The sequence below is a fragment of the Notolepis coatsorum genome (genome assembly GCF_963971535.1).
Source record: "Notolepis coatsorum genome assembly, chromosome: 14".
NCBI classification, from domain to species: Eukaryota; Metazoa; Chordata; class Actinopteri; order Aulopiformes; family Paralepididae; genus Notolepis; species Notolepis coatsorum.
In genome coordinates, this window is record NC_140178.1 from 5,814,492 (window position 1) to 5,827,171 (window position 12,680).

General features: G+C 45.9%; 1 protein-coding gene across 1 annotated transcript; it reads left to right on the forward strand.

Moving 5' to 3' along the window:
- Positions 1-4,079: 4,079 nt before the first annotated feature.
- Positions 4,080-6,719, forward strand: elfn1a (extracellular leucine-rich repeat and fibronectin type III domain containing 1a; the record flags this gene model as incomplete). The annotated part of the gene is made up of 1 exon (XM_084329402.1): positions 4,080-6,719. The coding sequence occupies one exon, from the start codon at positions 4,080-4,082 to the stop codon at positions 6,717-6,719; it is 2,640 nt and encodes an 879-aa protein (XP_084185528.1).
- Positions 6,720-12,680: the final 5,961 nt, after the last annotated feature.

Sequence of the window (12,680 nt, forward strand, 5' to 3'; positions counted from 1 at the left end):
GACAACCAATCACAGCCATTCATATCTACCACTCTGTTTGTAACCTGACACCGGAGCTGCCTGCCTGTCTTGGCTGTCTCCCACAAGAGACGGGCCATTGAGATTCGCGACAAAACACAAATACACTAATAATAATAACTACACGAATACACTACTAAAAAGCTAATAAAAAGCAAAGGGCGAACTGTGGTGTCAGGCAATAACTATATATATAATTAATATACAATAAAGTGTATTAAAATATGCTATATGTGCAAAACCACGGCAGGAAAAAACGATAAAAAGATGGCTGTAGATTTCTTTCTGTCATCTACAAGATGCGCTTCATGCCAGCACTACTGGCGCACTGCCAGCGTTTTTGTGAGATAGGTGGACGCGGGCCCTTATGTGTCCAATATCCTAAATAAAAAAGAACTGAACTGAACTGAACTGAACTGAACTGAACTGAACTGAACGGAACTGAACTGAACTGAACTGAACTGAACTGAACTGAACTGAACTGAACTGAACTGAACTGAACTGAACTGAACTAGCGAGGCCCCGCTCCGCGGCCGCCTTGGCCAGGTCTCTGTGTTAATGCCGTGAGAACAGGGACCCTGCTTTCCGCAGCCTGTCAGCCGGTAATTGGCCAACGGGTTTCTTTTAATAGCAAGGGTGCCACAGGGACTGCAAACACCTCTTAAATTGTGTACAAAATAATTGGAAAGCCATGAGCGGGGGGGAGAGCAAACGCGGCGGTGCACACACACACATGCCTCCTCTTTTCGGTCTGTAATGGGGCAATGAATCTTAATAAAAAACAATATCATATCGATCGACGACGACGGGATGTACTATTATGCAGAGTAGCCTACGTTACTACCTCAGGAACCGAACGACGTGGCAACATGACATGTTGTTAACGTGGACCGCAACGTGTGTGTGTGTGTGTGTGCGCGTGCGTGTGTGTGCATGTGTGTGTGTGTGTGTGTGTGTGTGTGTGTGTGTGTGTGTGTGCATGTGTGTGTGTGTGTGCGCGTGCATGTCTGTGCGTGCTGGTGTGTGTCTGTGTGTGCGTGTGTGTGCGTGTGTGTGTGTGTGTGTTCATGTGTGTGTGTGTGTGTTCATGTGTATACTAACTGATCCCATAGTTATCTGATCAAATGGAATTCCTTCAAAAACGATATGTATGTATTTTCATTTAATTTAGTTTTAAAGCTTTATTTATTATTATATATTTTTTTATTATGTTTTTGGTAGATATTATTATTATTATATATATTTTTTTATGTTTTTGGTAGATATTATTATTATTATTATATATTTTTTTATTATGTTTTTGGTAGATATTATTATTATTATATATTTTTGTATTATGTTTTTGGTAGATATTATTACCGCAGTGCTGTACGTGGTGCTCCACCCTGGCGCCCAGCTTTATTTAAACTGGAAAGGCAACTGAGGTGTCCCTCGTTCACAGTCACGTCGAGTGTTCATACAGAAATAAGCATAAGAAAAAAGCATATAAAATCACATCATATATAAAATCATAACAATAAGACGAGGCAAAGAGCAAGGATAACAAATTAATTAAAACAGCAAACACAAAGGTTGGAGATGGAGGTTTTAAACTCTGCAACAGAGGGGAGAATCTCCAGCTTTAAGGACTGTTGGAGTTTTATTCCATGAGCTAGAGGGGCGTCGTAGCAACATGCAGATTCACCCTGTTAACACATTGACCGGCCGCCAGCAGCAGGGGGCGCTGATACCCCATGCATCGCCAGGTCTTTATTCAATGGATAGTTTTAGACTGTGACATTTGCGAGTGCTTAAAATATATCGTATATTATATCTATGGGTCTAATAACGCCGTCGGGTCTCAGTGAGTTGCTTCTAGTCAACATGCCCGAGACAGATTGTTTTTTCATCAGTACATTTCCGTTTTAGAGCGTTTTGAATAGAGTATGGTTTGGGTGTTTTTCAGTAATTCCAGGAAAAAGGCGAGGAAAAATGCATTTTACTGTAATCCAGTCATCACGTTGTAATTTTATGGCTGATTATCTAATCATCCTGAAATCAACGCTAGATTATCACTATTATGTCTCCTCGTTCATACATGAAATGACCGTCGTAGCGGGGGCGCCCCCTCCTACCCAACGGTAAACAGCCATACACGTTCAACACAGATAGCTGTGATCGGGATAGAAATAAATGTCAGATCAATGATCAAATTCATATATCATGTTCTTACCTTGTATCTGATGTAATGCAAAAGAGATAATCCAAATATCTGATCGCAATTCCAAATAATGCTCATGGAGGTCCGCACCACACTACCGACCGTTTCACAATGACGGGCGGGCGGAGTTACTGTTCGATGCCATCGTTGTATAGAAGTGGCTCGCCTGAATATTTAAACCCCGCCCGCCCGGCTCAGATCGCCTCCTAAAACACACCATCCCATTTTGAATGAGATGCAATAGCTCCGCCTGGCAGTAGAGGGCGGTGTTGACTGTCTGCCAGCTCAGACTGGCTCTGAAGGGGATACCAGAGGCTGCAGCTATGAATTATGAATAGATATAGCGAATAAACGAAATAACGATCCCAAAAATCGAGTTAACTCGTTTCTGGCGCTCAACGCATGGCCGGCTAATAACGAGTTAACTCGTTTACGGCGCACATTGTGTTAAGAGCAAACTCTGGGGACCTTACAACTACTATAACTATAACTAATTTAATACTACTATTACCGTACTTTGAGTTGTTGGTACTGTATCTGTGAGATTCTAATTTGCACTGTAACTATGATAACAGCATGAACGGGTTCCATAGGTTCCAAAATCTAATTCCAATAATGATGTAGTATAAGGAGGTAATTTATGAACTAATACCAGTGTTTGATGGGTGACTCGGCTGTTCCATTAAGGAAAAGTACATTTAGCCAATCAGCCCTCTCTCCGTGAGAGCTGCTAAGACCTGGAACTCCATTCCAAGTTACATCCGCAATATAGAAACACACAGATCATTCAAACACACTTTCAAAACATGGTTAAGAAATAATAACTACACATAACTGAACACAACAGCCCTGCAGAACGCTAACCCCATATGCTCGCCTGTACCTAATATGTAGTATTACTGTTTGTTTGTACATTATTGTCTGTACGTGTCTGATGCAAATATTTAGCATGATGTGTTTTTATTTAACCTGTTCTTAATTACCTGTATGCCATATAAGTTATGCTTTATTTTTTAGCGGCTTTTTAATAACATCAGGCCCGGGGACAACAGTTGACTAACACTGTCTCACACATTTACTTTATCTTCATTAATGTGTGCTGTTCCCTGTTCAAATAAAGTTTCAACTGAAACTGAAACTGATAATGTGCGTGCGTGTGCGTGCGTGCGTGCGTGCGTGCGTGTGTGTGTGTGTGTGTGTGTGTGTGTGTGCATGCGTGCCTGCCTGCCTGCCTGCCTGCCTGCCTGCGTGCCTGCCTGCCTGCCTGCCTGCCTGCCTGCCTGCCTGCCTGCCTGCGTGCCTGCTATACTATACTATAACGATAACTAATTTGATTCGACTTTACTGTAATATCACCATTAACTTTGAGTTGTTGGTATATCCGTGAGATTTTAATATGCACACGGTAACTATGATAATAACACCCCGTCCTTCTCTCTCCCTCGCAGGGTATTCCTCGGAGCCCACGGGAGAGAGCGACGCCGATAGGACAGCAGCGGAAGAAGAAGAAGCACCAATGAGACGAGGCCAATTAGCGATGGTTCCCCCTCCCCCCCCGAGGAAATAAGCACAAGCCAATCTGAGGTGGTGGTGAAACACTAAAAACCTCCGCACGACGCCATAAATGCACACAGGCCGCCCGGCATCTGTTCTCCTCCCAAGGCCCGGGCATGTGAGGACGGAACTACCCTCCAGTGAGCGGATGGCCGACGCGTGGATCGTCTCTGGCACCGAGGAGGACAGTTGAACGCACACGACGACTCGGATCACCAACGGCGTCGGTTTCAACTGTACAGTGCAATCCCCACAGTCTTTTCCCCCCGACCCCCCCACGCTTAGCGACTTTTAAGAGAACCGCCAAATGGCCTGCGGCAGAGGCATGGTGACGAGTGCCTTCTTCCTCCTGTCCGTGGCCGTCGTCTTCTACGCGACCCACATGGGCGGCGGCGGCGTGAGCGGCGACTGCTGGCTGATCGAGGGCGAGAAGGGCTTCGTGTGGCTGGCCATCTGCAGCCAGAACCAGCCGCCGTACGAGGCCGTGCCGCAGCACATCAACAGCACCATCGTGGACCTGCGTCTGAACGAGAACAAGATCAAGAGCGTCCACTACTCCGCCCTCAGCCGCTTCGCCAACCTCACCTACCTGAACCTGACCAAGAACGACATCTCCTACATCGAGGACGGCGCCTTCTCCGCGCAGTTCAACCTGCAGGTGCTGCAGCTGGGCTTCAACAAGATGCGCAACCTGACCGAGGGCATCCTGCGCGGCCTGGGCAAGCTGCAGTACCTGTACCTGCAGGCCAACCTGATCGAGACGGTGACGCCCAACGCCTTCTGGGAGTGCCCCAACATCGAGAACATCGACCTCTCCATGAACCGCCTGCAGCAGCTGGACGGCGCCACCTTCACCAGCCTCACCAAGCTGACCACCTGCGAGCTCTACACCAACCCCTTCAACTGCTCCTGCGAGCTGCTGGGCTTCGTCAAGTGGCTCTCGGCGTTCCCCAACCGCACCACCAGCGAGCGCATGGCGTGCGACTCCCCCGCCGGCGTCTCCGGCTACAGCCTGCTGAGCCAGAGTCCCGGGAGCCCCACGCACCGCAACGCCCTCCACATGCTCTCCACCGTGTGCACGGACGACTACGTGATGCCCCCGTACGTCCCCGCCGCCCTGCCGCCCCCCGACAACGAGCCGCTCCCCCCCGACGACGCCCTGTCCCCGCCGCAGCCGCCGCCGGACGCCGGCGCGCTGCCCTGCGACGACTGCCCCTCGGGCACGGAGCCGGACGAGATGATCGTGCCCCCCGCCGGCAGCAGCGGCAGCAGCAACAACGGCGCCACCTACTTCGAGCAGCCGGACGCCGCCGCCGCCGTCAACCCGCTGATGAAGCTGAAGCACGTGTCGAACACGGGCGCCACCGTCACGGTGCAGATCCCGCACCCGTTCAAGAAGATGTACATCCTGGTGCTGTACAACAACAGCTTCTTCACGGACATCCAGAACCTGAAGGACGTGAAGGAGGACATCGAGCTGACCAAGCTCAAGCCGCACACCGACTACACCTACTGCGTGGCGTCCATCCGCAACTCGCTGCGCTTCAACCACACGTGTCTGACGCTCACCACGGGGCCCTGGAACGGCAAGGACAAGGAGGCGAGCGGCGCCACGGCCACCCACTACATCATGACCATCCTCGGGTGCCTCTTCAGCATGGTGGTCGTGCTCGGCGTGGTCTACTACTGCCTGCGCAAGAAGCGGCAGCGGGACGACGAGCACAAGAAGGCCGGCAGCCTGCGGAAGAACATCATCGAGCTCAAGTACGGACAAGAGCTGGAGGGGGGGGGAGGAGGTGGGGGCGGGGGCACGCTGCCCAGGATGTCGCAGAAGCAGCAGATGATGGCTGGGGAGAGCATGATGGCGGCGCGCATGCCGTCGTACAACATGCCGTCATCCCCCGGCAGCGAGATGGAGCAGCAGTACAAGTTCCAGGAGATGACCGACGTGATGCCCAAGATGGCGAAGGGGAGTTACATGGAGGTGCGTGGCGGAGGCGGGGGCGGGGGCGGGGACCACCACCACGAGAGGCGGCGGGGGGAGGAGTGCGAGCTGGCCATGCAGCCCGGGAACAGCAGCCAGCAGGGCTCGGTGGCCGAGATCTCCACCATCGCCAAGGAGGTGGACAAGGTCAACCAGATCATCAACAACTGCATCGACGCGCTGAAGTCCGAATCCACCTCGTTCCAGGTGGGGGGGAAGTCAGGGGGGGCCGCGGAGCCGCAGCTGATGGTGCTGATGTCTGAGCAGCATCCGCCGCAGGGCAGCAAGTCCGGCGGCCTCATGCCCCCGGTGTACAAGGACGGCTACCACCAGTCGCTGCAGAGGCACCACACGTCCCACACGTCCCACGACGCCTCGCCCAAGAGGCCCAGCACCGCCACCGGAGGGGGCCCCTCCTCGCGGAGTCCCCGGCCTTCTTACCGCTCGGAGCCCAAGTACGTCGAGAAGACGTCGTCCCCGACGGGGGGGGAGACCGTACTCACTGTGACGCCCGCCGCCGGGGCCATCCTGAGGGCCGAGGCGGAGAAGATCCGGCACTACGCCGACCACCGACACTCGTACCCCGTTGACGCTCAGATAGAGGAGCTGGAGGCGGGGCCACGCGGCGACCACGACGGCGGCGGCCACCACCACAAGTCGTCCTCCTCCTCCTCCATGCTGGACCCGCTGACGCGCAGCAACCGTCCCCGGGACCTGTCGTACTCGCAGCTGTCGTCGCAGTACCACAACGTGAGCTACTCCTCGAGCCCCGAGTACTACTGCAAGCCGTCGCACAGCATCTGGGAGCGCTTCAAGGGCTTCGGCCGCGGCAAGCGGCACAAGGACGAGGAGTACATGGCGGCGGGCCACGCGCTGCGCAAGAAGGTGCAGTTCGCCAAGGACGAGGACCTGCACGACATCTTGGACTACTGGAAAGGCGTCTCGGCCCAAAACAAATCTTAACCCCTTTAGGTGTTTTTAATTAAACGGACCATACGTTGCATTATATTATTACACGAAACCTTATGTGACCATTTGGATTGATGGATACTACTTCCATATCGCGCGACCGGCGTCTACTTATATGTATCACATTATATTTTGACTGAGGAAAATGGGGGGGGGGGGGGCAACCTATAAGATCATAAATTTGTCATATTATGTATAACATTCACGGGGGAAATCTTTAAACTATCGAGGAGAATATATATTGCAAATTAAGAAGATAAACGTTGCAATGGATTCTAGGTTTTCTTGGGTATCGCATGGCCACGTCCTGTGACGGTGGATTTGCTGTTGTGTATTTTGAGAAAACACTATTATGAAGACAGGTGTCCCAATGAAACATCGCTATTTTTCTGGAAGAACTATCTCAAAACAACAATCGAAAAAGTTCAAAAAGAGAAGAAGAAAAAAAGTGGTATCTTCCCTGCCTATATTTCATTCGACAAAAACGATGTACAGATACAGTTTCTATATTTGCAATGTTTGCTGTAAAAAAAGAAAAAAAGAAGAGAAAAATATTTGTGAATGAATCAGGTTATCCAATGAATGGAGAGACCGCTCGGTCGGAGTATATACTTAAATGAATGCCATGTCCTGATTGGTTGATGAGTTTGTCACCTTTACCTTTGCCTCTTAGATCCTCTCTCCCCTGTTTTACGGTTCAAAACCTACACTTCGACCGGTGTCATCTGTTTTAGAGACCACCAAAACCACAATGCACAATAATCAACAGCTGGTATATGAAACGCAGACGACTCTCGCTCACTGTATTCCCTTCCAGCTGACGGTCTGTATCGTCTATGAACTTCACAAACCGCCGGTTGTATCTTCAGTACCAAAAAAGTTGAAATGTTTACAATATTTCTGCATGGTCTAATAAGAGATTCTTACAAACACAGTCAAGGAATCAGGTTCCATCTTCCTTTTGTTTTAGTCCACTTTCTCCGTATAAGTCCAAGTATTTAACAGGATAATATTATGTATATTTCTTCAACACATCACCTTCATCGACACAGACGGTATTACTGACCTACTATTTATCATTACAACTTTTTCAATCGAAGGCAAACTTCCTCACCTGTTGTGTAGGTGCGGAAGGGGCGTGTCCTCTCTCTACGGAATTTATCCAACAGCCCGATGGATGAATGTAAAACATATTCAAATCTGTATATGGCAGCTTTTTACCTTTTTATTTCAAAGAAATGTTTATTTAATGCTACTTGCGTCCATGTTTTTCTATCGCTTCCGTATTTCTTCCAGTGTTACTACTATATTGCATAATGTCTGATCCAATAAAAACAGCGACGTAGTTTGTTTTTCAGATGGGCCTTGTTGAAGGGTTTTATTCTTTTCTTTTACTGCTGTTTTTGTATATTTATGAAACCACCAGATGAGTGTCGATGTGCTAGAGTAAGATTTGAGAAGGTTTAAAATTCAATCCTCTGACTTAATAGCTGTGAATTTGTATATCAGACAATATTTGAGGAGATTTAACAGTGACACTTTCTTTGTATGGCGTTTACGGTATATAGCTCGTTCACTGCAGCCACATGACGGGTGTGTCGTGACATATTCATGAATGAGCGATATCGATATTCACAACGGCTTCGTTTGCAATTCATGGAACATTTATGTTATTAATATATAGAGTGCCTCCACATAAAAGTCACTCGGAACACTGCGGCATTACATTTATAATGCGAGTTGAACGTAAGATGAATACAATAGATGTTACCGATGACTCATCCCATCCAATCAATGTGAGGGATTCCAATTATTCCACGCTTGCTATATGGAACAATGACATCTTAAGGCCAGTTAATATAGTGTTCTACAGTACAGCTTCCTCCTTCTTCTTATATCTTATATCAGCAGTGTTTAATGGCTGAGTGGTTATGTACAATAATGTTCACCAGGAGGCTACGGTTTGGTTGTAAACAGGTGGAATGAGCTGGAGAAAGAGATGCCTCTGGTCACGTATTGGATGTTAATGGACCATTATCAAGAAATGTGTTTTTAATAAGATGTTTGGAATTACATATATCCTTCAAATGCACGGTTGCTATTGCAGGGGACAGCCTGTAATGTATATGTCCATGGAGTGAACTATTGTTTCATTTGGATGTATGCTATGTCCTACTTTTACATAAATGTTCCATTATATTATGTGACCGAGCCCAGCAGTCTGCATCGGTAATCTTTCCCATTTATTTTTACAGATTATGAAAGTATTGATTGATTGATTGATTGATCGATTGATTGATTGATTGATTGAAAGTACAGAATGTAAGCTTTCAAATGATGTGTCATACATTGAAGAACATGTGCTTATTTGAATCTAGTTAAACCTCAAGTCTCAGAGCAGAGAAAAACAAAGAAAATCTAAAGTTTGGCTGCATTTTTAACACGGTTGGAAGTCAGGTACTAGGTGTCACAAACTGTCTTTTTTAAACAAAAGCTTTTACTAGTTAGAGATACTATAACTGTTAGCTGTTAGGCCTACAGTAAAATATGTTCTTAAACATTCAAACTGTGTTAATATGGAAAAAAAGATGTATGTAATACATATTTTCTCGCAATCTGACTTCCAGACATGAACGAGTCTCTCACCGCTGGGCCCGGTCACATAATGTACATAATCGAAGCCGACATCAGTCATGTATGTGCCTTGAACGCTGTCCTGAGTCTGCTGTGCGACGTACGCTAATGTATATGAACTTAAACACCTTTTTTTCTGTGTCACCGACTTAACTTGGTCGTCTGGGTTAATATTTCAACCGCCTTAAACTTTTGGGATGTGTGTGTGTGTACAAGTGTAAAGGTTTTCTGTTTCACTTTTCTTCAGTGTTGATATTGTTGACGAGTCATCATTTGTTGTCCTTTTTATAAATGCATTTCAGTATATATTCCCCGAGAGCTGTCAGATTTCTAGGTCATTTAGCCGGTAAGCAACATGATTTTCTTTTTATACTGCATACTGTAGCGCCTCTTTGTTGTTGTCTCGGGGACGAGTTGAAAGTGTCGGGAGATGCGACAAGCTCCGGGGGAAAAGACAAAAACAGCTGTTGTTCAAGTGCATCGGAAACAAATAAGAGCACAATAACTTCTTTCTTTTCCATATGATTTTCCTTAATACCATGTTATCTGCTTTCAGACAAAGTACTGTGAAATAAACTTAAAGGTGCACCCATCTTCAGCATCCTCTTCCTGGTCCTTATCTCCCGTCGGTCTCTGTGTGGCACAAGAATCACCCTGAAACGTTCTGTATTCATAGTTTCTTTTATTTTATTTTTTTTACAAAATCTACAATCTACTATCTTAATAATTCAGGCTAATATTCTAGCCTGAAAAGTAAACGCCAGTGTTTGCCATAGTTAAACCTTTCAGACGAGGAATAAAAGTCAATTCTGATTGATACATGTATTTACTTTTTACATTTCATGTTTTGGCAGAAATCCAAGTAACTTGGGACTGGAGTGTGATACACAACCCACAAAAGTACTCAACCTCTACTGTCTTTAACTATGAATTAACACAACACTAACGTACCATCTTTATATAATAAAGTACTCAACCTCTACTGTCTTTAACTATGAATGAACACAACACTCTAACTTACCATCTTTAGATAATAAAGTACTCAGCCTCTACTGTCTTTAACTATGAGTGAACACAACACTCTAACTTACCATCTTTAGATAATAAAGTACTCAACCTCTACTGTCTTTAACTATGAGTGAACACAACACTCTAACTTACCATCTTTAGATAATAAAGTACTCAGCCTCTACTGTCTAACTATGAATGAACACAACACTCCAACTTACCATCTTTAGAGAATTAGATTTGAAAACATCGCTCTCCTGAAAACTCCAAACAAACTTACAGTATACAGTTCTCCGTCATGAGGATTCAATTGATTGGTAACGGTTGGAATGTTGTTTCTATTCACCAATGCTCCTTCTGGAAGATACAAAAGCAAGGCAATGAGCAAAAGCTCCTGTTGCATGATACAAAAGGGCTTCTGTGTTATACTATTCTAGTGACAGTGCAGCACTAAGCATGCCGATTTGAAACAGAAGTGTATCAAAGATTTAAAAAGAAAACGAGAGGACCTTGGAAGATAGGTGGTTGCTGCTGTCGGCGGCAGTTATTTTATTTCCGTCAGCAACACTGTACTTGAAACGTCTCACAGCACCGGGATATGAAATTTGAAACAGCTTCATGGCACATTCAGAGAGCCCCCCCCTCACCCTGTCCTGTGTCACCTTCGTTCAAGTGGAAATGTATGGTGGGCATTTATTTATTTCAGTAGCAGGATATCCTAAACCCCCGGAGACGCTGCATCTCATTTCCGACGGGGTCCTGCGACAACTCAGAGACGGCTGACGGCTCCAATAGTACCCAGCTGCAGCTCCGGAGAACAGCGCTTACAAGCCCCCGCACATACAAGGCCGCACATAGCAACCCCTCGCTTCCATTGGCTGATTTTGGTCACGTGATTTTGGCACGTTGCACTGCGGGATTGATTGATTGATTGATTGAAAACTTTATGGTGACGTGATTTTGTGTCACGTTGCACGTTGCACTGCGGGATTGATTGATTGATTGATTGAAAACTTTATTAACAGATTAACAGATTGATTGATTGATTGAAAACTTTATTAACAGATTGTAGAATGGGTACACGTGACCTGACCGATTGATTGATTGATTGATTGATTGATTTATTGATTGATTGAAAACTTTATTAACAGATTGCAGAATGGGTACAGTGACCGATTGATTGATTGATTGATTGATTTATTGATTGATTGATTTATTGATTGATTGATTGATTGAAAACTTTATTAACAGATTGCAGAATGGGTACAGTGACCGATTGATTGATTGATTTATTGATTGATTGATTTATTGATTGATTGATTGATTGAAAACTTTATTAACAGATTGCAGAATGCAGTACAGCTCAATACACACAATTGTTAAGGGGATGCAGACCATGCAGTACTGTTACATTTGTGACATACAGTAAATATATACAAGGGGGAGGGAACTGTACATTTATGATGAATTGAAAATGGGGGACCCTGATGTAAACAAGACGGAAGTCTTTCTCTGGTCTGCATCCCCTTAACAATTGTGTGTATTGAGCTGTACTGCAGATATATTTCAATTGCCTTACTTATTTACATAAGTATTATAGGCCTACAGCAGTATTGTACAGACAGTCTGTGTGAAGTCTGTGTGGTTATCCAGCTGCACAAAGGCAGAGCAAGAGGCTCTACAGAGGGTGGTGAAGGCGGCAGGCAGGATTGTCGGGACTCCTCTATCAAACATCACCTCCGTCTTCACCTCCCGCTGCCTCCACCGCTCCAAGTGTATCATCAAGGACCAGTCTCACCCAGCACATCACCTCTTTCAGCTCCTTCCCTCAGGGAGGAGATACCGGTCCATACATGCCAAGAGTTAAAGATTTAAGAACAGCTTTTTCCCCCAAGCAGTCAGACTGTTAAACGCTCATTGACTGTCCCCTCACGTGCACCATGCACTTACCTGGACTTGATAATCACTGTTACCACTCATCATGCACTTTATTTAAAATATTCTGTTATGTACAGTGTTATATGTGTTTCATGTATGTATATATTGTACTACGGTCTGTGGGAGCTCCCCTGAAATTTCACTCACGGTCATATAAGAGTTTTAATGTAGACGGTTTTATTAATGAAATGTTGGGTATAAACTGGGAGGAGGTATGTTGTGAGGATGACCCAGAGGTTGCACTGGACTTATTTATGTCAGAAACAAATCAGCCCCATGGATAGATAGTAGCTTTTAATGAATTTTAATGAATGAGAGAGACATACTGTAGCCAAAAAAGCATCAGTGTGTTCCAGTTCTGCAGATGACAGACAA